Source organism: Myotis daubentonii, chromosome 9 (assembly GCF_963259705.1).
Source record: "Myotis daubentonii chromosome 9, mMyoDau2.1, whole genome shotgun sequence".
Lineage (NCBI taxonomy): Eukaryota > Metazoa > Chordata > Mammalia > Chiroptera > Vespertilionidae > Myotis > Myotis daubentonii.
Genome location: NC_081848.1, coordinates 69,075,240 through 69,102,721, shown reverse-complemented (window position 1 = coordinate 69,102,721; position 27,482 = coordinate 69,075,240). Strand labels below are relative to the sequence as shown.

Here is a 27,482-nt window from a genome sequence, read left to right as displayed (position 1 = left end):
TCTCTCCCTTTCCCTTCTTCTCTGAAATCAATAAAAATATATTTTAAAGAAGAGTTCACACTAGCTTAACATGTGTACAAATGTTAACTAAATTTTTTAACACAACTCCTGCTGCATTTTCTTAACATGTTACTCTAGAGTTAATTAAATACTAAGCTAATAAAGTGGGAGAACTATGGAACTTTATTAATTATTTGATTTTATTGCTAAAATCAATTTAGGAGACATTTATACGCTGACCATTTCATTTTAATAAATTCATACCTTTTAATATATATTATATTTTTTGCAAAGAAAATTTAATTTTGATATCTCTGGATCCAGAAATTTCCTGAACTTCTTACTCATGACAGGTTAAAAAGAAATAGATCCTAATGAATTGGACAAAGGATATCTTTATTATGCTACCTTTTGTATAAGAAAGAAGAAGAAATAAAAATATGTACATGCCTCTGCTCATGTGAGAAAAAGATACACACGGGAAGAATGAATCAGAAACCAGTGAGATTCATTACTTACAGGGCATTATTGTAAATGGAGTGAACAAGTAAAAGTGTGGAGGGAAGGTGACACTTACTTTTGGAACTATGTTAATATTTCACATAGGCAAGATAGCTATGTATATAATTAACAAGGATGAGGGGCCCTAAAATGGAATACAGACAAACAAATGAAGCAAACTATATTTCAGATGAATAAATTAAACATACTGAAGGGAATTGGGGAAGATTAAGTAATGTTTTTGTTTGTTTGTTTAATCCTCATCCAAGGATATTTTTTCCATTGCTTTTTAGAGAGTGGAAGGGAGGGAGGAAGGAGCAGAGAGAGAGAGGAAAACATCAATATAAGAGACATATAGATTGGTTGCCTCCTGCATGCGTCTCCTTCAGAGCCAGCCAGGAATCAAACCTGCGACCTCTCAGTGAGCAGGCCAACACAAACCACTGAGCACACCGGTCAGGATGAGACTAAGTACCTTTTGAGCACAGTATTTGGACTATTTGCCCTCCCTTGAGCTAAAAACAAAAGGAACTCTAAATAAGTGTTGAACTAGAATTAGGAGGTTGCTTTTACACAGAGGCATGGATTAGCAATTGCTGTACATTTTAGGATTGAGCAAATAAGTAAATATATATTATGGATAATGGGAGCTGGATTTCTCTGTGAGAAGAGGAAGTTTCATATATAAAAGGGAAAGAATAGAGGGTACCTTGTAGCAATATATTGGAATTGAATCAGTGTGGACTCATGGGTTTTAATATATGTAAATAGCTAGACATATAGAAATGAAAATAAGTATGTGTGTGTTTGTGCACATGTGCACTTTTGTGTAGAACGTGTGTGTATAGACCTTCATCTGTTTCTTAACTGTCTTCTGAGAGAGCCTAGAAGCAATGACACATTTGGAGCAAAAAGCACACCCAGCACCTACCTAGATCTTCGTTTCTAAACACTGTTTTTTACTAAAAGCAACTTGGGCTTTTTGGATAAATGACTGGTTCCAAGACGGTTTAGAGAAAGAACAAGATGGGCCTGGAACATCTTATTCTATCAAAAAGAAAGCAAGTACCCAAAGAATTGTGTAGATAAGTCAAAAGGACAGAAGTCAGCTTGAAGGAGCTCCCACAGCCAAATCTGGGACAATTTGAGCAACAAAATAAATAATGATAATAAAGGATTATAGCCTATTGAATAAAGTAAGAATCCATGAATCCAGACTAATGTAAATAAATAAATAATAAATGGATGAGAAAGGTAAGCTCTTCTTTACCATAGAAAGTCAAATTATAAATGTAGATGAAATGACGTAACTAGGGGGAAATAGCTATTTGGCAAACCCATCAAAATTGTTATTGCTTCTAGCAAGAATTATTAGATACTGAATCAATAGCTAGTGAAACTAGTAAATGAAAGTTTGAAGAGTTGACTGTAGATTTCCACAGCCTCAAAATATTTCCCCACAAGATACTTATTAAATACAACCTAATTGCTTACTCCATAGAACTTATAATCTAGTAGGAGAAATAAGTCTAATAACTTTAAAACAAGGCAGCAAATTGTGAGTTCTATTAGAGAGTTAAAAGTGAGATATGCTGGGAATTGAGCATGGGGATGGAATCATGAAAAGACTTTATGTAAAATATGGCAGATGGTCTGGAAAGATTAGAGTTTTAGCAGATGGAGACAGAAAAAAGATACTTCAAATTGAAGAGAGCCAGAAAAGTTTTGAGCAATATTACATTTTCTGCTCTTTCCTTAGAGCCATCTTATCTAAAAGAATTTTCACTGATCATATTGATCATCTATTCTTTAAGTAAAGTGATTATGATCCCCATACTGACCAGTTGCCACCATATTCAGATGTTTCTAATTATTTTTATTTTTAGTTAAATGTGAATTTTATCAGTATGGATTACCTAAAGGCAGTAGTGTAAATGAAATTGTAAATCTTTTCATATTCAATATTATAAGCCCTTGCCCTATCAAGTTGTTTTATAAAATTCCTATGTTATAATTTTTTATAAATTTGTACTTATCTGTATAATGAGGCTCAGCCAGATTCTTTAATCCATATATTACTCTCTAGTGTTTTTTTAAAATATATTCTTGAAAGTTACATTAAGGATATAACTTCACTATAACTAGTTCCTTTACAACCAAGATCATGATCTAGACACCAGCATTTTACCCTTGTGGGATATGAAGCACACTTTGGGACTAAGTCTTTGCTGGATAGCTTCATAAATTTAGTCTAGAATGTTCTCATTTTAGACTTCATTTGCTAGAAATGTGGCCTACTCCATTTATCTGTAAAAGTTCATTTGCTTTCTTTTTCATTTTCCTTTGCTCAAGACAATAAATAGCACTGCCACAAACTGTATGCTTAGTTTAACACTTTCATTGCTTTTTAAACATCTCTCATCTAACCTAATTCTTTGCCAGGTATTTTCCTCATACTTTCTCACAGTGTCTTAGAATTAGATTTCTATGCTACTTTTCTAAGAGGGAAGAACAGCGTGTAATTAGCCTTTTTATATAGCACTGTTAATAGTCACAGGAAGAGGTTAATTTTATCCTTTAACATACTATACGTTACAGACAGGTTAGACACTTCCCTCTGAACTTGGTCAGGGAAAAGAAAAATGGAACAGATGGCTCCTGAAATTTTTTCCTGTTCATTTCAGAGGTTCAGAATTTTTTTCTCTCGTTAGTCAACAAATGAAAAGTGGCATTTGGAATTACCATTGTCCCTCTATTTCTTGCCATCTTCATTTTAATGTCTGCTTCTCTGTAACATTAACACATTTCCCACTCATGATTTACTTGTCAGGGAATTTAGGCGTTTTCTGGAAGCCGAAGTCTGCCTTAGGTAGTGTTGATTACTGGATAATTGCCTATTCTTTGGTGGAATTTCAATTTTTAGATTACGCCAGGCTCTACAGCCTTTACTTCTTTGGCAAAAGAACCCAAAGGCAATGGAGTATATTTTTTCCCCTTCCCCAGCCCAGCTTAAACAATGACTCACTTGGGCTCTGGGGTTTTGCTTCATACTTTAATTTAGGGGCCACTTTCTACCCTTGTTCTTCTTATTTGCTTTTAGTGTTCTGTTTGGAACCTTTTATATCCTTTGGCACATGGATTTTCCTCTGAGGTTATTGTCAGAGAAGTATGTAACACCACCCCTAAACTGGAAGAGACAAGCTGATTATGTCCCATAAGCTATGTTGTTCATATATGGCAGCTGATAGAGGTCAGAGAGTACAGAAAGACTATCTTTAAGGAAACATAATTCCAAAAAAGGTAGGGAGAGGCGTATTCTCCAAAAAGTATGAGTGCCAATGTCAGCCAATTAAAGACTGAAAGATTTCCCTCTATGTGAGATGCTCCAGTGACTGCTAAAATTTCCTCAGGGTGTGTATGTGGGAAGGGGGGAAGTACTCAGAGGAACTGGACTGAAACAGTTTTCAGAGGGATATGGTTATGTGAAGCGACTTCCTTCTAGAAGGACTTTTCCATAACTGTCCATCTAACGATGATTTCTTGATTGTTCTCTTTGCAGCTTTAACAGTGTATGTCAGGGAACTCACATTCTCTTTCGGGAATTCAGCTTCGTCCAAGCCACCCCTCACAACAGGGCATCATTCCTACGGGCCTTCTGGAGATGCTTCCGAACTGTGGGCAAAAATGGCGGTAAGTCTTCCCAAATTCTTTCTTCCCTTTTCTTCCTACCAAACTTTTATCTCTTTTTTGTTCCTATAAATGCTGTTTGGGTACTAGCCAGTTTGCCTCAGTGGATAGAGCGTTGGCCTGCTGACTAAAGGGTCCCGGGTTTCCAGACGGCTTCACAGGGGAGTTTTACCAAACATTCAAGGAAGAACTAAAACCTATCCTCCTCAGACTACTACAAAAAATTCAAGAGGAAGGAACACTTCCAAGCTCATTCTATGAAGCCAGCATCACCCTAATACCAAAACCAGGTAAAGACAACACAATGAAAGAGAATTACAGGCCAATATCCCTCATGAACATAGATGCCAAAATCCTCAACAAAATCTTAGCAAATCGGATCCAGCAGTACATCAGAAATATCATACACCATGACCAAGTAGGATTTATCCCAGGGATGCAAGGATGGTACAATATCCGCAAATCAATAAACGTGATACATCACATAAACAAATTGAAAGAAAAAAACCACATGGTCATATCAATTGATGCAGAAAAAGCATTTGACAAAATTCAACACCCATTTTTGATAAAAACTCTCAGCAAGGTGGGAGTAGAAGGATCATACCTCAACATAATAAAAGCCATATATGACAGGCCCACAGCCAACATCATACTCAACGGACAAAAACTAACACCATTTCCCCTAAGAACAGGAACAAGACAGGGATGCCCCCTCTCACCACTCCTGTTCAACATAGTACTGGAAGTGTTAGCCATTGCAGTTCGGCAAGAAGAAGAAATAAAAGGCATCCAAATTGGAAAAGAGGAAGTAAAACTGTCCTTATATGCAGACGACATGATATTATACATACAAAACCCTAGAGATTCCATCAAAAAGCTACTAGACTTAATACATGAATTTGGCAATGTAGCAGGATACAAAATTAACCCCAAGAAATCTGAGGCATTTCTATACACCAATAGTGAACTTTCAGAAAGAGAGATTATAAAAACAATCCCGTTTACCATTGCACCAAAAAAATTAAGCTACCTAGGAATAAACTTAACTAAAGAAGTAAAAGACCTCTACTCAGAAAACTACAGGACGTTGAAAAAGGATATAGAGGAAGACATAAACAGATGGAAGAACATACCGTGTTCATGGATTGGTAGAATCAACATCATTAAAATGTCCATACTACCCAAAGCAATCTATAAATTCAACGCACTTCCCATTAAAATACCAACGGCATACTTCAGAGATCTAGAACGAACTCTCCAAAAATTCATCTGGAATAAAAAAAGACCCCGAATAGGTGCAGCAATCCTGAAAAAGAACAAAGTAGGTGGGATCTCAATACCAGATATCAAGTTGTATTACAAAGCCACTGTTCTCAAAACTGCCTGGTACTGGCACAAGAATAGGCATATAGATCAATGGAATAGAATAGAGAGCCCAGAAATCGGCCCGAACCAATATGCTCAATTAATATTTGACAAAGGAGGCAAGAACATACAATGGAGCCAAGATAGTCTCTTCAATAAATGGTGCTGGGAAAATTGGACAGATATATGCAAGAAAATGAAACTAGACCACCAACTTACACCATACACAAAAATAAACTCAAAATGGATAAAGGACTTAAATGTACGACGGGAAACCATAAAAATTCTAGAAGAATCCAAAGGCAACAAAATCTCAGACATATGCCGAAGCAATTTCTTCACTGATACAGCTCCTAGGGCACTTGAAACTAAAGAAAAAATGAACAAATGGGACTACATCAAAATAAAAAGCTTCTGCACAGCAAAAGAAACCATCAACAAAACATCGAGAAAACCCACTGTGTGGGAAAACATATTTGCCAATGACATATCTGATAAGGGCCTAATCTCCAAAATTTATAGGGAACTCATACAACTTAACAAAAGAAAGATAAACAATCCAATCAAAAAATGGGCAAAGGACCTAAATAGACACCTTTCAAAAGAGGACATCCAGAAAGCCAAGAGACATATGAAAACATGCTCAAAGTCACTAATCATCCGAGAGATGCAAATCAAAACAGCAATGAGGTACCATCTCACACCTGTCAGACTGGCTATCATCAACAAATCAACAAACGACAAGTGCTGGAGAGGATGTGGAGAAAAAGGAACACTTGTGCACTGCTGGTGGGAATGCAGACTGGTGCAGCCACTATGGAAGACAGTATGGAGTTTCCTTAAAAAACTGAAAATGGAACTCCCATTTGACCCTGTGATCCCACTTCTAGGGATATATCCCAAGAAACCAGAAACACCAATCAGAAAGGATATATGCACCCCTATGTTCATAGCAGCACAATTCACCATAGCTAAGATCTGGAAACAGCCTAAGTGCCCATCAGTAGATGAATGGATTAGAAAACTGTGGTACATCTACACGATGGAATACTATGCTGCTGTAAAAAGGAAGGAACTCTTACCATTTGCAACGTCATGGATGGAACTGGAGAGCATTATGCTAAGTGAAATAAGCCAGTCAATAAAGGAAAAATACCACATGATCTCACTCATTCATGGTCAATAGAGACCATTATAAACTTTTGAACAATAATAGATACAGAGGCAGAGCTGCCTCAAACAGATTGTCAAACTGCAGCGGGAAGGCCGGGGAGGGTTGGGGGGCAGGAGGTAGGGGGGTAAGAGATCAACTAAAGGACTTGTATGCATGCAGATAAGCATAACCAATGGACATAAGACACTGGGGGATAGGGGAGGCTAGGGGACTGCCTAGGGCGGGGGGATAAAATGGATACATATGTAATACCCTTTGTAATACTTTAAGCAATAAAAAAAAAAAAATGTGGAAAAAAAAAAAAAAAAAAAAGGGTCCCGGGTTTGAATTGGATCAGGGGCATATGCCCAGGTTGCAGACATAATCGCCAGTAGGGGGCGTACGGGAGGCAGCCAGTCAATGATTCTCTCTCATCATTGATGTTTCTATCTCTCCCTCTCCCTTCTTCTAAAATCAATAAAAATATATTTTTTAAAAAAATACTGTTTGGTCTCATGCTATTCAAGGTTATAGGCCCACCTTACTTTTGAGGAGCTGTTCCTCTTGTGTCAGAAATACACCTCCGTTACTAACACCATCACATCACCATCACTAATGAGTGTATTAGGAGCCAAGTGAAGCTCTGTGCACTTTACATGCAGTAATTCACTTACTCTTTATAACATCTCTCTGTGGTAGATACTGTAAACTCCATTTTATGACTAATAAAACTGAGGATCAGAGGGGTTAAGTAACTTGGCATGGTTAAACAGTAAATGCTGGGGCTGGATTCATACCCAGTCCATCTGGCTCCAGAGCCTTTGCTTTTGACAAATATTAAAATACCATGCAGTAGCCCTAACCAGTTTGGCTCAGTGCATAGAACGTCAGCCCAAGGACTGAAAGGTCCTGGGTTCGATTCCAGTCAAGGGCATGTACCACGGTTTCAGGCTCAATCGAGGCCCTGGTCGGGTGTGTGTGGGAGGCAACCAACCAATGTGTCTGTCTCACATTTGATGGTTCTTTCTGTGTCTCTCCCCCTCCCTTCCACTTTCTCTAAAAATCAGTGGAAAAATATCCTCGGGATTAACATCAAAACAATGCCATGCGGTAAATTCAAGGAATGATGTGACTGCAAATAAACTCCTGGGTAGGGGGAGGGATGGGGATTCTATTGTCAGAGGATGGAGAGAGTGGACTAGAGAAGGTTCTCCTCAGAAATGGCTGTTTGAAGGAAGAGTGAGTAGAAGTTGTACACATGGATAAAAGAGAGAAAGGCATTCTACTCGTAGTCAGTGCACGTGCTGTGGTGTAGACGCATAAATGGAATAAAAGAAAGACTCAGGTACTGAAAGACATTTTTTGCCATAAAAAAAAGTTGTATTTCATGTAGGCACTATATGAAGGATTATGGAAGAGTGATGTGATGATATGAGTTCTAGAAAGACCATTCTAGAGACAGCATGGAAATGGCTTGGAGGGTGAGACTAGAAGCCAGGAGCATAGTTGGCAGACTTGTAGTAGGTGAGGTGCCAAGAGCCAAGAGCCAAGGCAGCAGCCATAGAGATGGTAGGTGTACTTTCAGAGATAGAATCCACAGGACTTGGTGATTTGGTTTGGCATGTAAGATAAGTGGGAAAACAGTTACAAATTTCCGGGTAAGTGTATAGTTCTGAAGAATTAAGTGCACTCATATAGCTCTGACACCATCCCAACCATCCATCTCCACAACTTTTTCATCTTCCCAAACTGAACCTCTCTACCCATTAAGCACTAACTCTCCATTTTCCCTTTCCCGCAGCCCCTGGCAGCTACTATTCTACTTTCTATCTCTCTGAATTGGACTACACGAGGTATCGCATACTAATGGAATCATACTATATTTATCCTCTTGTGAATGACTTATTTCATTTAACATAACATCCTCAGAGTTCATGCATGTAGTGGCAAGTGTCAGAATTTCCTTCCTTTTTAGGGTTAAGTAAGTAATACTCCATTGTATGTGTATACATATTATTTGTTTATTCATCCATTGATGGATATTTGGGTTGCTTTCACATTTTGTCAAATGTGATGTAAGTTTTTTTTTAAGTTTATATTTCTTTGGAACACAGTAAAAAACTTCAGTAAGCAACAGGAAATATAGGTCAGGTTCTAGAAATATAGATTTTGGGAAATAGAATAAAGTTGACTAAAGTCAATTTTTCATTTCACCTTACAAATCCTTGAGAGAAGAGCTATGCACATGGGAAAATGCAAGTCACTTTTGTATTTGCATACTGTTGGTTTGGCATATTCTGATTATATTCTAAAGAAAATATTAAGGAAAACACTGATTGAAAATGCCTTTGAGATTTTAAAGATCTTGGTGAGATGAACGGCAAAAGGTAACCACTGACACTGTCAGCTTCTTTTTAAAAATGGAATTAGATTCTCACATTCAGAACATTGAAACATTAAATTGCTCCAAAATTTTCTGATTTAGAATCTCTACATCAAAACCTTGGTTCACATCTGTTTTTAACCATTTGTACACTATAAGCATCTATAGACGCAAGCGGCGGGCCTTTTTAAATTAAATTCAAAATATTGTGGCAGTTAACTGGTTAAGGGCCTGTTTGTATCCCACCTTCATATTGTGCGTTATTTCAAATTACTATTGAATACTTTTAACATAGTTTCTTTAGTGATTGTAACTTAAAGTAGAGGAAGGCCTAAACTATTTCCTCATTCATTCAATGAATTATTTCGGGTAGACTTACCATGTGCCTGGCACTGGGGTTAGAGTGAGCGAACAGATACACTCCCTGCTTCCATTGAGTATATAAGATCCCCCATCCTGCACTAATGGATGCTACTGCTACTTTATATTTAGCTACTGAAATTTTTTTTCTAAAACTCCTTCTACTTAGTGTCTTATTAGACCATTTCTACTATCCTAAGAAATAAGTAAGATAGGTATTATTGTGCCCATTTTATAAACAACTAGAGGCCCGGTGCACAAAAATTTGTGCACTCGGGGGGGAGTGGGGGTCCCTCAGCCCGGCCTGTGCCCTCTCGCAGTCTGGGACCCCTCAGGAGATAACGATCTGCTGGCTTAGGCCTGCTCCCGGGTGGCAGAGGGCAGGCCCAATCCCTAGGTGCAGCCCCTGGTTGGGCTCAGAGCAGGGCCAATTGGGGAGTTGGGGCGCCTTCCCCTGTCATGCACAGAGCAGAGCAGATTGGGAGGTTGTGATGCCACCCTCTGTCACGCTCAGGGTAGGGCCGATTGGGGGGTTGGGGCACCGCCCCCGTCACACTCAAGGCACGGTCGATGGCGAGGTTGCTGCTCCACCCCCTGTCACACACAGAGCAGGGCCCATCAGGGGGTTGAGGAGCTCCCCCCTGTCACTCACAGAGTAGGGCCGATAGGGGAGTTGGGGCACTGCCTCCTGTCACACTCAGGGCAGGGCAGATCAGGGGGTTGGGGCGCCGCCCTCTATCACCCACAGAGCAGGGCCGATCAGGGGGTTGGGGCACTGCCACAGTCACACTCAGGGTAGGGCCGATGGGGAGGTTATGGCTCTACCCCGTCACACACAGAGCAGGGCCCGTGGGGGGCGGGGGGGTTGGGGCGCTGCACCGTCACACACAGAGTCGCAGGGCGATCAGGGGGTTTGGGCGCTGCCCCCTGTCATGCTGATCCCGGTGCTGGGAGGCCTCGCGGCTCTGCTGATCCTGGTGCTGGGAGGCATATTACCCTTTTACTATATAGGATAGAGGCCTGGTGCATGGGTGGGGCTGGCTGGTTTGCCCTGAAGGGTGTCCTGGATCAGGGTGGGGGTCCCCACTGGGGTGCCTGGCCAGCCTGGGTGAGGGGATGATGGCTGTTTGCAGCTGGTCACACACCCTTCAGGGTGGGGGTCCCCACTGGGGTGCCTGACCAGTCTGGGTGAGGGGTGAGTGCCGGGAGCCAGTCCATCCTTGCTGTTTCAAGGGACCTGGCATATATGGCATACTGTTCTTAATATGTTTGCTCACCTTCTTGGTACTATGTGTTTTAACCAAGGTCACCTCTCTGAGAAAGGTTGTTTCCCCAGGTAGGGATTTTCCCCTGAAGTTAGGGAGGGAATAAAACCCCTTAACTAAGTGCCAGGCGGGTAATTAATCACTTTAACTACGAACAATCACGATTAAGCTACATAATCTTTTCTCCCTGGAATGGAGATAAGAAACGCCCTAACCTTTGGAATAGAGATTGATAGGATTGGAATCAACTGGTATAAATACAGATGTAACAAGACAACAGGATACAGAACCTAGACACAGAACCTACACAGAACCTAGAGACAGAAGAACTTCGCTGGAGAGAACATGGCAAAAGATCCTGGACAGAAACTGGAGACAGAACCTAGCGAGAGAACATGGCAAAAGATCCTGGACAGAAACTGGCCACAGAACCTAGAGACAGAACCTAGCGAGAGAACCTGGCTGAAGAGCCTAGAGACAGAACCTGGCCACAGAACCTGGCTGGAGAACCTGGCAAGAGAACCTGACTAGAACCTGGTGACTGAGCCTGGCTGGAGATCCTAGACTGAACCTGGCTAGAGAGCCTGGAGAACCTGGCTGGAGAACCTAGTAAGAGAACCGAACCAGAACTTGGCTAGAGATCCAAACCAGAACTTCACTGGAGATCCTGACCAGAACTTGGCTAGAGATCCTGGCTAGGCTGCTGATCAACTGAATGCTGTCTCTGTGTCATTCCTTCTTTGCCGACTCTGTCCACACCTTTGGGGACCTCTGGACCTGCTGGGGCCCCAGCAGGTGAGGGCTGTTTTCAGGCTGGGACTGAAGCTCCCAAATGCTCCTTTTTTCTTTTTTGTTTTTTGATTCTGGGCCAGCTTTAGCTCTGAGGCTCCAGCTCTTAGGCATCCGCTACTGAAAGAAGGTATCTGGTTTGTTTAGGTTCTATAATCGAAACTCTGTATCAACTCCAGCTCTGAGATCCCGGGCTCGCTGAAAGCAGGTTTCTGGGGTTTTGTTTAGCTTCTATATTTGTTACAATGTTTCTTAAACTGCAAGCTCAGAGGCCGGCAAGGCAGGCAGGGAACATTGGAGTCCTCTGTCACTGAAGCAAGCAAGCCTCATGTTAGTTTCAAGCTGCCTGGCTGCCGGCTGCCATCTTGGCTGGCAGTTAATTTGCATATCTCGCTGATTAGCCAATGGGAAGGGTAGCGGTCATACGCCAATTACCATGTTTCTCTTTTATTAGATAGGATGAAATTTATGTAACTTGTATAATTGCACAGTGGATTGGTAGCAAAGTTAGAAACAGAACTCAGATTTGCTAATTTGCTAATGTGCTATTTCTACTATTTCTGCTACTCCAATCACATTCGGCTTCTGTGACATGCACTCTCTAGAGACAATCTATCTCATTTACATTCTTGTGCAAACAATCTTAGTGTGCTGAGAATAGCATCATCTCCTTTACAGAATATATGTACTAGTGGGCAAAAGTCAATGTGACCCAATTTTAAGTGAACTACCTCAGAAAAATTAAGCAGTTGGTCTCAAAATAAACAAAACTGGGAGCTGTGAATGAATAGGTGGAGTTTGTACTGTTTCAACAGAACCTGTCTTTCCCAATCCTTCCCATTCCCTTAATCAGTTAGCAAATATGTATTGAATACTCTCTATATTGAACAATGGTGCATATAGACAGCTGGTTTCTGTGAAATAGTACATGGAGGTAACTATGGAAAACAGTCTTTAAATGTCCTCAATTCTCTTCCTGCTTTAGAAGTGGGGCCTCTTCAAGAATTTATTTACTATCACAAGGGATTCATATAGCATGTGGACTCTAAGCAGATGTGGGTTTCTTTATCTTTCTTATAGCAGCTGCCATTGATTCATCCAGCTGTTGAGAGGGAGCACCTCCAAGTTCTCCCTGTTTCTTCTGTGCCATAAACATGACCTAGATTTTATGCTGGATATTTCTTGCTATGCTTCTTAATCAGACAGTTTCTGATTTCTTGAAGATCAAATGCAACATTTGTGTCTAGGTGATACTAAAATCTTTGGTTAAATAGCTTTAATATATTCTCAATTTCTTCCAGGAAACTTGAGAATATTTTTCAGTTCCAGAATGTGTCAGTCCCCAATTTTAATCCAAAATGAGCAAAAACATTCAGAGGCAGGGTTCCAAAAGTAAGTATTAAGCCCCATTTTTTCAAGTAGAATGCCAAGTACCAGACTCCTATTCAGTGGAGCCTCTACTATATTATTCTCCTGCAGACAACTTCCTTAGAACATCATGTACATATTATAGCATTATCAAGAGGAAATAACTCTTCTGGGAGGTAGCATAGAAGAGCAGAGTTCCAGCAAAATATATCTAAAACTGAAGTCACTTTGTAAAAAAATAAGGACCTGATCCCTTCTGAAATAGTTTATCCAAGTTTTTAGCAAGTACAAGGATGCAATGTCATTTCTGCATATCTGAGTAGTGAATAATGCTAATTTTCCTATGTCTGAATTTCAGATAACCTCATGAAGACTATAGCAAATCTCTTGCTATTAGGCAACTTTAGACTCTTGGAAGCAAAAATGTCTATTCAGCCCTGGCTGGGTTGCTCAATGGTTAGAGTGTCAACCTGAGGACAGAAGGGTTGAGGTTCAATTCCGGTCAAGGGCACATACCTCTTTTCAGGCTCTATCCCAACCCCTGGTTGGGGTGCGTGTGGGAGGCAACCAATTGATGTGTCTCTCTCACATTGATGTTTCTCTCTCTCTGTCTCTCTCCGTCCCTTCCACTCTTTTTTTAAAAAATCAATGGAAAAAAAATATCCTCAGGTGTAGATTTTTTAAAAAAAGTCTATTCAAACAACTTTAAGATTCAACCTCTTGCTTTGGTATTTCTTTCAATGTAGAAAGATTAATCTAAATTTTTCAAGTCTGGCAAATATTGAAATTCCCTTGAAGTAAATTTCCACTTCTGTTTAGGAATATTGGTTCAAAAGTTTTTGTCCATATTTATTTTCATAGTTTATTAGAATTTTATTTTGAACTTTGTGTTTTTACCAATGAATACATATATTTCATTTAATAAAAGGATGATAGGTACCTCCTCTTCGGCTCATGAAGAAGTACCTACTAAGGGAGTTGTCCTCCTGTCATAAACAACTAGAAATCAGACAATGTCCAATGTATGAAACGACTGTGGTCCCTGAGAGGCAGTTGCCAAGTGACGGTACAGTAAGGAAGATCATCAAAGAGCCAGGAGAATCATCATGTTGAGGAGTTGAGTTAAGGAGACAGAGATTGGGGTTTAGAGAAACCAAGGTGGCCAGAATTTGCAGGACAGAGTACCAGAGAGGAGGGAGTAAGTAACTCAGTAAGTTTTGGAGAGTTTCAAGCAGATATTTGAGTCTTTGGCTATAAATTCTGCAGATGTGTGGGTTGGAAAAAGAGCCACCAGAAAACAGTTCCTGAAGTATACACAGGACAAGGGGTAGTTCACACTTCTGCCAGCCAGAGTTGAAAAACCTCAAAATACATAGAACATTGGCATTGGATAGAATCCTCAGCAACTTACAAACAAAAAGATTCAACTTATAGGCATATCACTTAACTATGTACCTAAACAAAATTAATACTCCTTAAAGGAATTCGGTAAAATCCAGCACTCAACATAAAATTCACAAAGTCTGGCATACAATTAAAAATTATCAGACCTTAAAAGGGGCAGGAAATATGACCCATAACCAGAAGAAAAAAAATCAAGCAATAGAAACACAGACCCAGAAATGACAGATGATAGAATCAGCTAACAAGAACCTTTGAACAGTTATTTTAAATCATATAAATATGATCAAATCTGTAAAGGAAAACATGAATCTGATTAGGTGATAAGTGAAAGATATTAAAAAGGTACAAATTGAATTTCTAAACATAAAAAAGATAATATCAGAAGTGAAATAATGGTAATAATAGCAATTAACATTTATTAAGTGCTCCCTATATAGATTATCTCATTTTTCTTCACAGCAATCCTATGTGATAGGTAGATATTTTAATATAGTTGTTGTATAGAAAATGAAACTGAGATTTAGAAGTTCAGTAACTTGTTCTAGGTCCCATGCCTAATAAGTGAAAAAAGCCAGTGCGGAAGAAGCCAGAAAGCTGACTAAAAGAGAATATTCCTTTTTAAAAAAAAAATTATATTGTTTAAAGTATTACAAATAGTAGTACATATGTCTCTTTTTTTTCCCCCCACTGACCTCCCCCCCCCCGGCCTCCCCTACCCCCTGGCACTTGCCCTCGTCTCCACCCCCCCCTCCCCCCCGCCCCCAGTGTCTTGCATCTGTTGGTTGTGCTTATATGCATGCATACAAGTCCTTCAGTATTACTTTTTAAATGTGTTCTTCATCAGATAGTGTACGAGATGCTTGAAATATGAATGAGTGAATGGCAATACTTGCCCTCAAGGAGCTCACATTCCAGAAGAAGAAACAGATTAGTCTAGAAATAGTTTCCATAGAGTGTAAGTGATTATTAGAGCCATGTGTAGGATTCAGTGACAGTACAAGGGAGGAAGTAGTTTTTCCTGCAGAAGCTGGGGAAGGCTATAAAGGAGCGAAGGCATTTGGATTTTGAAGTAGTAAAAGCTATCAAGCAAATAAAAAGTACATTCTAAAAAGAAAAAACAAGATTTTTGAAAGTATTATGACATAAAACAACACGGTTCCTTTGGGAAACACTTACAGATTCATTTTGGCTAGTGCTTAACACGTAAGAAGGAAATTAGAATCTTATGAATTTGTGCAGTATTCTCGCATATGACACTGGCAAAGTATGGAAAGTAGTAAGACTGAGGACAAAAACCAGTTAGGAGCCAATTACAGTAGAACAATAAGTGGCATCGAGATGCAGAGCTGTTTAAGGAGCTGGTTTAACAGGACTTGCTGACTGACTGGATGCGAGGTGTGGGAGAGAAGAGTCAAGAATGAGTGACAGAATCTAAAGTATTGCCACTTTCATCCCTCCCTTTCTCTTTTCCTTTCCTTTTTTTTTTTCTTTCACTTTTTGTTTTACTCTGAATTCACTGTGGTTTTGTCTTTATAGTATTGGTATATTCATTCATTCAACAAAATTTATGTATCATTTGCTAGTGATGAAGCAGTGAGGTGAAGAGACAAATTCTTGCTCTCATGGAGTTGTGTCTAATAATCTGAGATTTGAAAAAAATTTTCCTGTCTTTTTCAAAGGAGCTCACATTCTAGGAATCAGGAAATTGCATATGATAAAAATAAATGTTACTTTTTCCTAAAATATCTAATGTTATAGTGGGTGAAGTGATCTCAAGGAAAAATGCAGAAATTTAGGCTGACTTAAAGCTTTTGGTCTGATTTCTCTGTGTAATTGCCTCAAATTTCCACTTGACTTTACTTGTCACTAATCCTCATCCTCACCACTAAAAACCATTCTGTGAGGTTTAACAGCGTTTACTTCAGGAATGGGTGGCTGCCTGGTTTGAAATATTAAAGAACATTTGTTACTTTTGTAATTTTTAAAATAAATTAAAATGCTTCCATGTAATCTCTTCACATCTATGGTTTCCTCTGGCCAGTCATCTTCACCTGCTCCCACCAGCACTTCGCTTCCCTCAGTTTCCTCAGAAACCGGATGTGGCCAATAAACAATTTCTTCAACCTCAAATTCCTGTTTCCTATCTCCCATTTCACTTATTTCTCCTCAGTTCCTGATTTTCTTTTTTTTAATTTTTACTTCCTTCTTCCGAATCTTTTCTCCAGGAAGAACATTGACATTTAATGTCCCCTCGAAGCTTTCGCCTCACTACCTCCAATAACTTTACTCTCTCCCTCTATTTAATTTCCCATTTTTTCTATGTCAATTATTTGGGCCTGTCACACAAGCATTCCTGGAATGCTTTTGTCACCATCTCCTCTTCTACCCAACCCTCCTCATGCTGCATACATAATATCCTTAGGTTGCTAACCTCTCTTTATCCCTTTAGGTCTTAATTTAAAGGTCAGCTCCTTAAAGGAGCCTTCTCTGTGACTCCTTTTTCCTCTGAATTAGATCCTCTCATCATTCTTTTCACATCAAACTGTAATATTTAGTCATAACATTTATTACAGTTTCTAACTAAATATTTTTGGATGACTCTTACTTAATGTTTATTTCCCTTATTAAACTGTAAATGTTAGGAGAGCAAGAACCTTGTTTGTTATGCCAATACCTATATTCCTAGCATCTAAGATATATAAATGAGTTATTTTGTCATTTAATATGAAGGCTCACCATTTTCCAACTACTATACAGAGGATAAATTATTGAATGCATTATATTATCATCTCTTTTTTTAGAGGGTAGGGTTGGTTTTGAAAATCTGCTTTATACTAACTTTTCAAATTGTATAGGAGCCTTGATTTAAAATAATAATAGCTGCCAGTTATTTGCCCCCTACTATGTGCAAGGCGCTTATGTGTTTGAACTTCATGTTCAAAGTGCCCCACTAAAAACTGGCCCATTAAGAGCTATCTTAAAGAATACCTAATTGAAATATTTAGTCCCCACTGGTGCTTCCAAACAAGGATTAGAAAGGTTAGATCATTATCTGTATGCTAACTTTACACATTGGCGAGGATCTGACTAATAGTAACTATTTTCCTTCTTTTGTGTTCTGGATCCAGCCTTTAAGCTATGAAAGATATCACTAGCTAGTAGTCAGCTGACTACACGTGCCTTGAACTGCAGATGTTTTCTTTGGTTGCAGTGTTAAAAATAGTTTTTTAAAAATTAGATGCCAACATACAACATCAAAATCTCAATTCAGTTTCACTTACAGAATGGAAAATCCAATACCATGCCCACATTCCAACAGGGAGACAGTTCGCGAGAGCAGAGGTGCAGCTGCTCCTTCAGACTGGGCGTGCGGCCTCCGATTTACCACCGCCCCCAGCTGCCTTGCTGCATCTGCGTATGTTTCCGGCCACTGTAGGCATTTGAGTTTGCTCCCATTGCTAGAACTCCTTGGTCCATTTATAATCACTTGAAAGGCTGAGTTACACTGTTAATTCAAAACAAGGAGTCAGGAGCTTATTCCTCAACTAGATTCTCTTTTCTCTTTATTATCGTGACGTCTCAAAGAATTTCAGAATTAACTTTCAAAGTTAAGAAATTTGAGTCCTCCAATATTTTTTTTTCAAGATGGTGCTGGCTATTTGGGGTTCCTTGCAATGCCTTATAAATTTGAGGATTGGCTGTTCTATTTCTGGGGGGAAAGGCTGTTATAATTTTGTTGGGATTGTGTTGAATCTGTAGATTGCTTTGGATATTATTGATGCCTTAGCAATGTTAAATCTTCCTATTCATGCACATAGGATGTCTTTCCATTTTTTTTATAAATATATTTTATTGATTTTTTTACAGAGAGGAAGGGAGAGGGATAGAGAGTTAGAAACATCGATGAGAGAGAAACATGGATCTGCTGCCTCCTGCACCCCCCCCCCCCCCCCCCCCCCGTCCACTGGGGATGTGCCTGCAACCAAGGTACATGCCCTTGACCAGAATCGAACCTGGGATCCTTCAGTCCGCAGGCCGACACTCTATCCACTGAGCCAAACCGATTAGGGCGTTTCCATTTTATTTATGACATCTTTAATTTCATTCAGCAGTTTTCAGTGTGGAAGTCTTGTACCCCCTTAGTTAGATTTATTACAAAGTATTTTATTGTTTTCATGCAATGTAAGCAGAACTGTTTTTCTTAATTTCCTTTTTGCATTTTAATTGCTAGTTTATAGAAATGTAATTGATTTTTATACATTGATTTTGTATCTTGCATCGTTGCAGAATTCATTTATTAGCTATAACAAAACTATTATGTGTGTGTGTAATCTTTAGGGTTTTCTACATAGAAGATCATATCATCCATATATATAAAAGCCTAAGCCACCAGCCGATTGACTGACTGGCTGGTAGCTATGATGCATAATGATCACCAGGAGGCAGACCCTCAACACAGAAGCTTCCGAGCTTGGTGACTTGGCAGCTGGGTTCTCAGGTGACACACCTGTAACCAGAGAGGAAGGAGCCTGATTCCCGGGTGCGTCACCCAAGAGCCACCCTCTCGCGATCAGGGACCCCTTGGGGGATGTTGGAGAGCCAGTTTTGGCCCAATCCCTGCAGGCCAGGCTGAGGAACCCCACCTGTGTATGAATCTGTGCACCGGGCCCCTAGTTTTTATATAAAGATATTTTTACCTTTCCTTTCCAATTTGGATGCTTTTTATTTATTTTTCTTGCTTAATTAGTCTGGTAGAACTTCCTGTACTATGTTGAGTAGAAGTGGCAAAAGCAGACATCCTTGTCTTCTTCTTTTAAAATATATATTTTTACTGATTTCAGAGAGGAAAGGAGAGGAAAAGAGAGATAGAAACATCAGTGATGATAAAGGATCATTGATTGGCTCCTACATACCCCACACTGGGGTTCTAGCCCGCAACCCGGGCATGTGCCCTGACTAGGAATCAAACCGTGACCTCCTGGTTCATAGGTTGATGCTCAACCACTGAGCCACGCTGGCTGGGCTGTCTTGTTCTTTTTGTTGGGAGGAAGCTTTCCAGCATTTGGCTTTAAGATAAAAGTATGTCAAGAAAATTGTGATTAAAAAAAAAGAAGAAAAGAAAATTGTGATTCACACAGATAAGTAGCTGCAAATACTAACATTTTTAAAAAATCTTAAAATAGTTACTTGATTTTAGTTATAATGATCCAAATATTTAAAAGAAGAGTGATAGTAAATTTTTGTGTCAAAGCTGAGTTACTAACATACCTGACAATTGGTCACATCCCTAATTGATGAATAATCACTTTGTAGAAATCAACATTTCCTCATCTAGTTTAAAAACTTTAACTCATTTGAATAAAAATAAATGTAGGGGAGAACCAAGATGGCGGCATAGGTTAACGCCGGAGTTTGCTGCTTTGAACAACTACTTCAAAAGTGAAACCAAAAAACGGAAGGGACATCACCCAGAACCACAGGAACGCTGGCTGAGTGGAAGTCCTACAACTAGGAGGAAAGAGAAACGCACACGGACACTCAGAGGAGGCGCAGTGGTGAAGTCAAATTCTGAGGTGCGGAGCGAGGAGCGGGCTGGCGGCGGAGGGCACGGTTGTTGTTCTCAATCGGGAGGGAGTCGCAGACTCTGAGCACCAGATCCGGGCGAGTCCTTAGGGACCCAGACTCAAACAGGAGAAGCGGGACTGTCTGGCTTTGGTCAGAGCGAGTGCAGCTTTCTCTCCCAGCTTTGCAGCGGGTGCTGGGACTCAGAGAGGCAGAGCCCCTGGGGACAGGACTGAGAGCCGCCATAACTGCTCTCTCCGGCCCACCCTGTTGATCCCGTGCGACCCGCCCCACCCAAGCCCTGCACAGAGGCATTTGCCGGATAGCCTCAGGCAAAGGCTAGATTAGCACCTCCCTAGAGGACAGAAGTTCTCTCACTGCTGACACAGCTGATTCTCATAGCCACTTGGCCTGGAGGTCAAACCCTCCCTGGAATTAGCTACAACAATCAAGATTTAACTATAAGACTGCAAACAAAGACCACTAGGGGGTGCACCAAGGAAGCATAACAAAATGCGGAGACAAAGAAACAGGACAAAATTGTCAAAGGAAGATATAGAGTTCAGAACCACACTTTTAAGGTCTCTCAAGAACTGTTTAGAAGCTGCCGATAAACTTAATGAGATCTACACGAAAACTAATAAGACCCTCGATCTTATATTGGGGAACCAACTAGAAATTAAGCATACACGGACTGAAATAACGAATATTATACAGACGCCCGACAGCAGACCAGAGGAGCGCAAGAATCAAGTCAATGATTTGAAATGCGAGGAAGCAAAAAACATCCAACCGGAAAAGCAAAATGAAAAAAGAATCCAAAAATGCGAGGATAGTGTAAGGAGCCTCTGGGACAGCTTCAAGCGTACCAACATCAGAATTATAGGGGTGCCAGAAGATGAGAGAGAGCAAGATATTGAAAACCTATTTGAAGAAATAATGACAGAAAACTTCCCCCACCTGGTGAAAGAAATGGACTTACAGGTCCAAGAAGCTCGGAGAACCCCAAACAAAAGGAATCCAAAGAGGACCACACCAAGACACATCATAATCAAAATGCCAAGAGCAAAAGATAAAGAAAGAATCTTAAAAACAGCAAGAGAAAGAAACTCAGTTACCTACAAGGGAATACCCATACGACTGTCAGCTGATTTCTCAACAGAAACTTTGCAGGCCAGAAGGGAGTGGCAAGAAATATTCAAAGTGATGAATACCAAGAACCTACAACCAAGATTACTTTATCCAGCAAAGCTATCATTCAGAATTGAAGGTCAGATAAAGAGCTTCACAGATAAGGAAAAGCTAAAGGAGTTCATCACCACCAAACCAGGATTATATGAAATGCTGAAAGGTATCCTTTAAGAAGAGGAAGAGGAAGAAAAAGGTAAAGATACAAATTATGAACAACAAATATGCATCTATCAACAAGTGAATCTAAGAATCAAGTGAATAAATAATCTGATGAACAGAATGAACTGTTGATTATAATAGAATCAGGGACATAGAAAGGGAATGGACTGACTATTCTTGGGGGGGAAAGGGGTGTGGGAGATGTGGGAAGAGACTGGACAAAAATCGTGCACCTATGGATGAGGACAGTGGGTGGGGAGTGAGGGCGGAGGGTGGGGCGGGAACTGGGAGGAGGGGAGTTATGGGGGGGAAAAAAAAAGAGGAACAAATGTAATAATCTGAACAATAAAGATTTAATTTTAAAAAATAAATAAATAAATAAATGTATCTTATAACATTATATATGAGTTAGTCGATGGTGTTGTTTCTTAAAAAGTTCAGATACCTCAGAGGATGATATAGATCGAATTGTGTCTCCCAAAATTCATATGTTGAAGCTCCAGTCCCCAACGTGACCATATTTGGCGGTAGGGCCTATAAGATTGTAATTATGGTTAAATAAAGTCATAAGGGTAGGGCTCTGATCCAATAGGATTAGTGTCCTTATAAGAAGAGACATAGTGAGAAGGCAGCCTTCTGCAACCAAGGAGAGATTCTTTACCAGATGCTGACCCTGCTGGCTCCTTGATCTTGGAGTTCAGTCTTCAGAACTATGAGAAAATAAATTTCTGTTGTTTCAGCTACCCAGTCTATGGTATTTCGTTATGGCATCCCAATCAGACTAATATGAAGGGCATCTTTTTCCCCACAGTTTCAGCACAGAAAAATTAATTTTGTTTTGCACATTGAGTCAAAATTCTGTTTTGATTCATCACTAACAATTTTTTAAAAGTCTCACCCAAGGATATGCTTTTGTTTTTTAATTGATTTTAAAGAGAAAGAGGAAAGGGAGAGAGAGAGGGAGAGTGAGAGGGGGGAGAGACAGTAAGAGAGAGAGGGAGAGATAAATATCAATCAGCTGCCTCCTGTACGTGCCCTAGCTGAGGATTGAACCCACAACCTTTTGGTGTATGGGACAGTGATGCTCCAACCAACTAAGCCACCCAACCAGGGTAATCACTAACATTTTATCTGAGGCTGTAAATATGACTGTATTGTAAGCCTAAATTTATCTATGCAATTTATCTAAAATACCAATAAGATTTCCAAGTTAATAACCCTACTTTAAGGTAGAAATAATAGTAATTTCTTATTTTATTTACCTACTAGAGGCCTGGTGCACGGATTCGTGCACCAGTGGGGTTGCTCAGCCTGGCCTGCGGGGATCAAGCCAAAACCAGCTCTCCGACATCCCCCGAGGAGTCCCGGATTGCAAGGGCAGTTCTCGGGTAACACACCCCGGAATCCGCAGCTGCCAAGTCACCGCAGTTCAGCAGCTCCCATGTTGAGCATCTGCCCCTTGGTGGTCAGTGCACATCATAGCTATCAGTCAGAGTGTCTGCCCCATGGTGGTCAGTGTGCATCATAGCTACTGGCTGATTGGCCGGTTGGCCAGTCGGCCAGTCACTTAGGCTTTTATATATATAGATTTTCTGACAACTGTCAGTTTTCTGTCAGAAAACTTTAGTATAAAAGAATAAATTCCGTAAAAGAAAAAAAAAAGAATAAATTCTGGTATCAGTACTAATACCTTTGCAAATATGGAAACGTCTGTAATTTAAAGGTCATCTTAATAAAACTGATAGTCTGTATCAATTTGTATAATATTATCCAGTAGAGTTTTGGAAAATGCTTGCATAATTTTAACTGCTAGTGCTTACACATCTGATGACATTTTAAGCCCTTGACTTTTGTATCCACTACATAAATTTTTCATGCCATCGCTTTTCTAGTTCCAGTACAAATAACTACATTTTTACTACTTTATTTGTTAGTGTGTTAACACTTAAAGACTTCTATTTTATAATTATCAACACTGTATAGAAATCTACTTTGTTTGGTTCCATAACTACATATAGAAACAAGTAACAGGAGAGTTTGATAACATCTGTACTCTCACCCAGTAGAATTTAAAGATTTAATGTAATCTCAGCCTTTATGCCAACAGGGTGGTGCAAAAGTAGTTTTACAGTTGTTGGTATGGAAAAAGACATTCAAGTTATGATTATTATTATAGCTTTATTAACTCTGTGTTTTGTGTATTCATAACTGTAAGCTTTTGCCCCACCTTGTACTCCGGTATTAAAAAGAAAAGAAAAAGACCAGAGCAGATAAAAAGCTTCCTAATCAGTGACACATTTGCCAATTGAAATGTATTTATTTGTGGAGCAGGAGAAACTCCATAATGAGTTAACCTGAGAACACAGGTTGATAACATCAATATATTAAAATTTACTATGTAACATTTACTCTGCATTTTCTTGTAGATTTTAATGAAAGGTGTGGAGATTTTGTTTGTTTTTAATCCTCACCCGAGAATGTTTTTCCATTGACTTTGTGAGAGAACGGGGAAGAGAGAGGGAAAGAGAGAAATATCAATGTGAGAGAAACACATCAATTGGTTGCCTCCTGCGCAAGCCCTGACCAGGGCCAAGGCCCCGGAGGAGCCTGCAACCAAAGTACATGCCCTTGACCGGAATCAAACCTGGGACCCTTCGGTCCTCAGGCCGACACTCTATCCACTGAGCCAAACCAGCTAGGGCTAAAGGTGTGTTTTTAATAAGAAAAGTATTAAAATTAAACATTTGTAGAGCCTTACAAATGCCTCTGAAAAGTTCTAGGATTCTGTTTTGAAAACTACTGATGCACTTCAACCCCGTACCCTTTGTATAGATACTGGATAAAAATGAGGCCCGGGGTCTCTCAGCTAGTTGGTAAGTTCATGCCTTCTGACTCTTAGTCAAGTGCTCTAGCCCTGATACTAAATGAACACAAATATATTTTTATGTCATTTTGTCTCTGAGATCAATGTATAATTTCCTAGTCTGTAATCAATGTAGTTAAGGCAGAGGAATGTATTGCAGTTGTTTGTGATTTTATATCTTCTTTCATTGCTTTACAAGTTCTTTAAGTTTTATTTTACCTGTCTTCAAGATTTAGTATAAAGTTATTCCATCTTTTTTTTAAAAGTTATTCCATCTTTTACTAAAATTTTTAAATCTTGATTCTTATTACTGAGAGGAATAGAGTACTTGCTTTACTGCATATTTCATACTTTGAAGAACATAAGCAGAATTTGGAAAGTCTTTGAAAATACAACCACAGGTTTTTAAAAATTAGGCCGAATGAGACTTTACCATGAGATGTGTTGATGTAAGAAACATCGAAACCTCTGTAGAGAATGTTTATGAGTTTATTTAGGCCAATTGCTGAGAAGCAAAATCTCAACGAATTGAAAAAATGTTTCAGAGAATTGTAGTTTTGCAGCTTGTTTTATACATTAGAGTCAGCAGAGGAAGCATAAGGAGGGTTGCATGAAATTCACTTGTGGTAGATTAAGGGGGTAGGAAAAAGCAAATTTGGGGAAATTTCTGGGAATGGATAAAAAGTCAGATTTTACATTGGTGGGTACAGGATAGTTAATAATTCACATTTACAGCTTATAGAGGTGTGGTATTTGGGGGAACAAGGTAACAATGAAGGGTTCTGTGGTCTTGCCCTCTCGTGTGGTGGGTGTGCTCTGAGGGGTCTGGAAAAGATTACACTGACATTCCAAGGGTATGTTGCCTGAGATGCAAAAAACAATAGACAGCCTCATTTTAGGTAAAGATTGACCTTTGTCAGGGAATCTACAGGCCTAGGACAAGACTACTCGCCACGACCTGCTTTTAGTTAGGAATTTGTGTGTTCAGACCATCCTATGTGGCTACTTTCAGTCTCTGAGTTTGTAGGGCCGGCCATGCTGGCCTCCCCTGAGCTTATCGGGTTTAGTATGTGGCCCCCTTTTCATCCACAGACGTTATTAAATCTGTTCTGTAAAGTAGATTTGCCAGAAAAGGAAATGGTATCTCTTAGGCTTCAGAAATCCCTTGCTCTCGTGGTTCTGTTAGAAAAGAAAGTAAATGACTAAATTAAAGTTTACACATCGTGAACCAAAATAAAACCACCTTAGGTTAAAGATGTCAATTAAACAAACCATACTCTAATTTGGTTGTTTTGGTGGGTTTTAAGCTGGAAGTGTATAAAAGCAAGTTTAAGTAGTGTTGAAAATTTAATCTTTTCCAGTTTTATTTTGTTTGGCATAACCTGGTCGTCATTCCCACTGCCACCACCTGACCCTAATTTAGAGCTCTAATTAAACACATCGGAGAGGTTGTCAAAACGACAGATTTCTTGATCCCATCTCCAGTCCTCTGGATCAGAGTCAGCAGGGGAGGGGCCTGGAAATTTATTTTTTAACAAGCATTTCAGGTGATTCTTATTATCACTCAAATGTGGGAAACATTGAATAACTTAACTTTTTTCTTTGCTCCAATCCTTGCTCTACAAGGGTGGTTTCAACCCTGGTTGCATATCAAGCTCACTTAGGGAGCTTTCAATTATACTAATGCGCAGACCACTTAGACTAATCAGAACTTTTGGGGTTGAGGCCTATGCAATCTTTTTTGAAATGTTTTAAGTAAAATAAAAATTTTATTGCAGTACAACATATGTAGAGAAATGTGCAAAATAATAAATGTATAGCTCAATGGATTTCTATAAAATAAACATACTCCTGTAATGTCCATTCAGGTAAAAATAGAGAACATTCCTAGCATCCTGGATGCTTCTCCCAGGCCCCGCACAGTCATTAATCACCTCCTGGAGAACCACCAGTGTAATTTTTATCACCATAAACTAGATTTTGAACTTCGGGGAGCCAGAACCATAGAGTATACACTCTTTGGTGTCTGGCTTCTTTTGTTCAACAGTGTTTTTCTAGTTTGTTGTTGGGTTTAGCTACAGTTGGTTTGTTTTTTGTTGTTATACAGAATTCTATTTTATGTATAATCCACAGTTTGTTTATTCATTCTACAGTAAGTGGCATTTGGGTTGCTCTCAGTTTTGGACTACTACAAACAATATTGCTATAAACATACTTTTATATGTCTCTTGGTGTATAGATTTCTGTTAGGTATGTACTTAATAGTGGAATTGTTGGGAATGTGTGTGTTCAGCTTTAGCACATACTCCCAGATTTCCAATGTATTGTACCATTTTCCACATTTAACTGCAGTTATGAGAGTTCCTGTTACTCTGCAGCTTTTTGTGGGGCCCACACATTTTAAAAGCTCTGCAGGTGATTTCAATACACATTGAAGCTTGAGAACTACTGCAAGACCTTTTATAAATATAGTTCTGTAAAGCACAGGCCTGGGCTTGTCACCCCTGCTTATAACATCAATGGTTCTGTATTGCCTACTAGTGAAATAGGAATTCCATTACCTTACATTTTAGGCCACTCATGATCTAACCCAGGGGTGGGCAAACTTTTTGACTCGAGGGCCACAATGGGTTCTTAAACTGGACTGGAGGGCCGGAACAAAAGCATGGATGGAGTGTTTGTGTGAACTAATATAAATTCAAAGTAAACATCATTACATCAAAGGGTACGGTCTTTTTTTTTTTAGTTTTATTCATTTCAAAAGGGCCAGATCCGGCCCATGGGCCATAGTTTGCCCACGGCTGAACCCCAGCCTTTCCAACCCCTACTCTCCTACTCATTGCCTACATTCTCATCATACACTCACTTTACCCCTAACACTCCTTAAGCATTCCCCCTTGCACACCTTTGTTTATGCTTCTCTGTGTAGAACTTTCTCAAATGTCTGTCACATTCCTGCTCATCCTCAAGTAGACCCAGCTCAAGTAATAACATCTTCTAAAAGTTCTTGTGATTCCCACTTCCTCCCCTCCTTGTCCTCCCTTACTGCTATTCAAAAATGAGATGTATTATTGCACTTATTTTTAACTAGAGGCCTGGTGCATGAAATTCATGCACAGGTAGGGTCTCTAGACCTGGCCAGCGATCAGGGCCGATCAGGTTCCCCGCCTCCCTGCCTCCCTGCCTCCTCCTTCCCTTGCTCCCTCAGCACCCTGCTGATGCCACTGGTCGCCCACCATGTTCTGCGCCGCTCCCTGGTGGTCAGTGCACATCATAATGAGCGATCGAACTCCCAGTCTCCCGGTCAAACTCCTGAGGGGACACTTTACATATTAGCCTTTAATATATAGAGATTTCTTATATTAAATGGTATGTTTACTGGCAAACATATAATCTCTTTACTAAAATATTGCATGGGATTAAAAATAA

At 39.7% G+C, this 27,482-nt stretch overlaps 1 protein-coding gene across 5 annotated transcripts in view; it reads left to right on the top strand.

Annotated features, from left to right (window-relative positions):
* CSTPP1 (centriolar satellite-associated tubulin polyglutamylase complex regulator 1) overlaps window positions 1-27,482 on the top strand; it is a 156,960-nt gene that overhangs the window by 60,933 nt on the left and 68,545 nt on the right. For all 5 annotated transcript variants that reach the window (XM_059709463.1, XM_059709464.1, XM_059709462.1 and 2 more), the window contains one exon: window positions 4,061-4,191. In XM_059709463.1, the coding sequence (XP_059565446.1) occupies window positions 4,061-4,191 (131 nt within the window). The remainder of the gene's footprint in view (window positions 1-4,060; window positions 4,192-27,482) is intronic.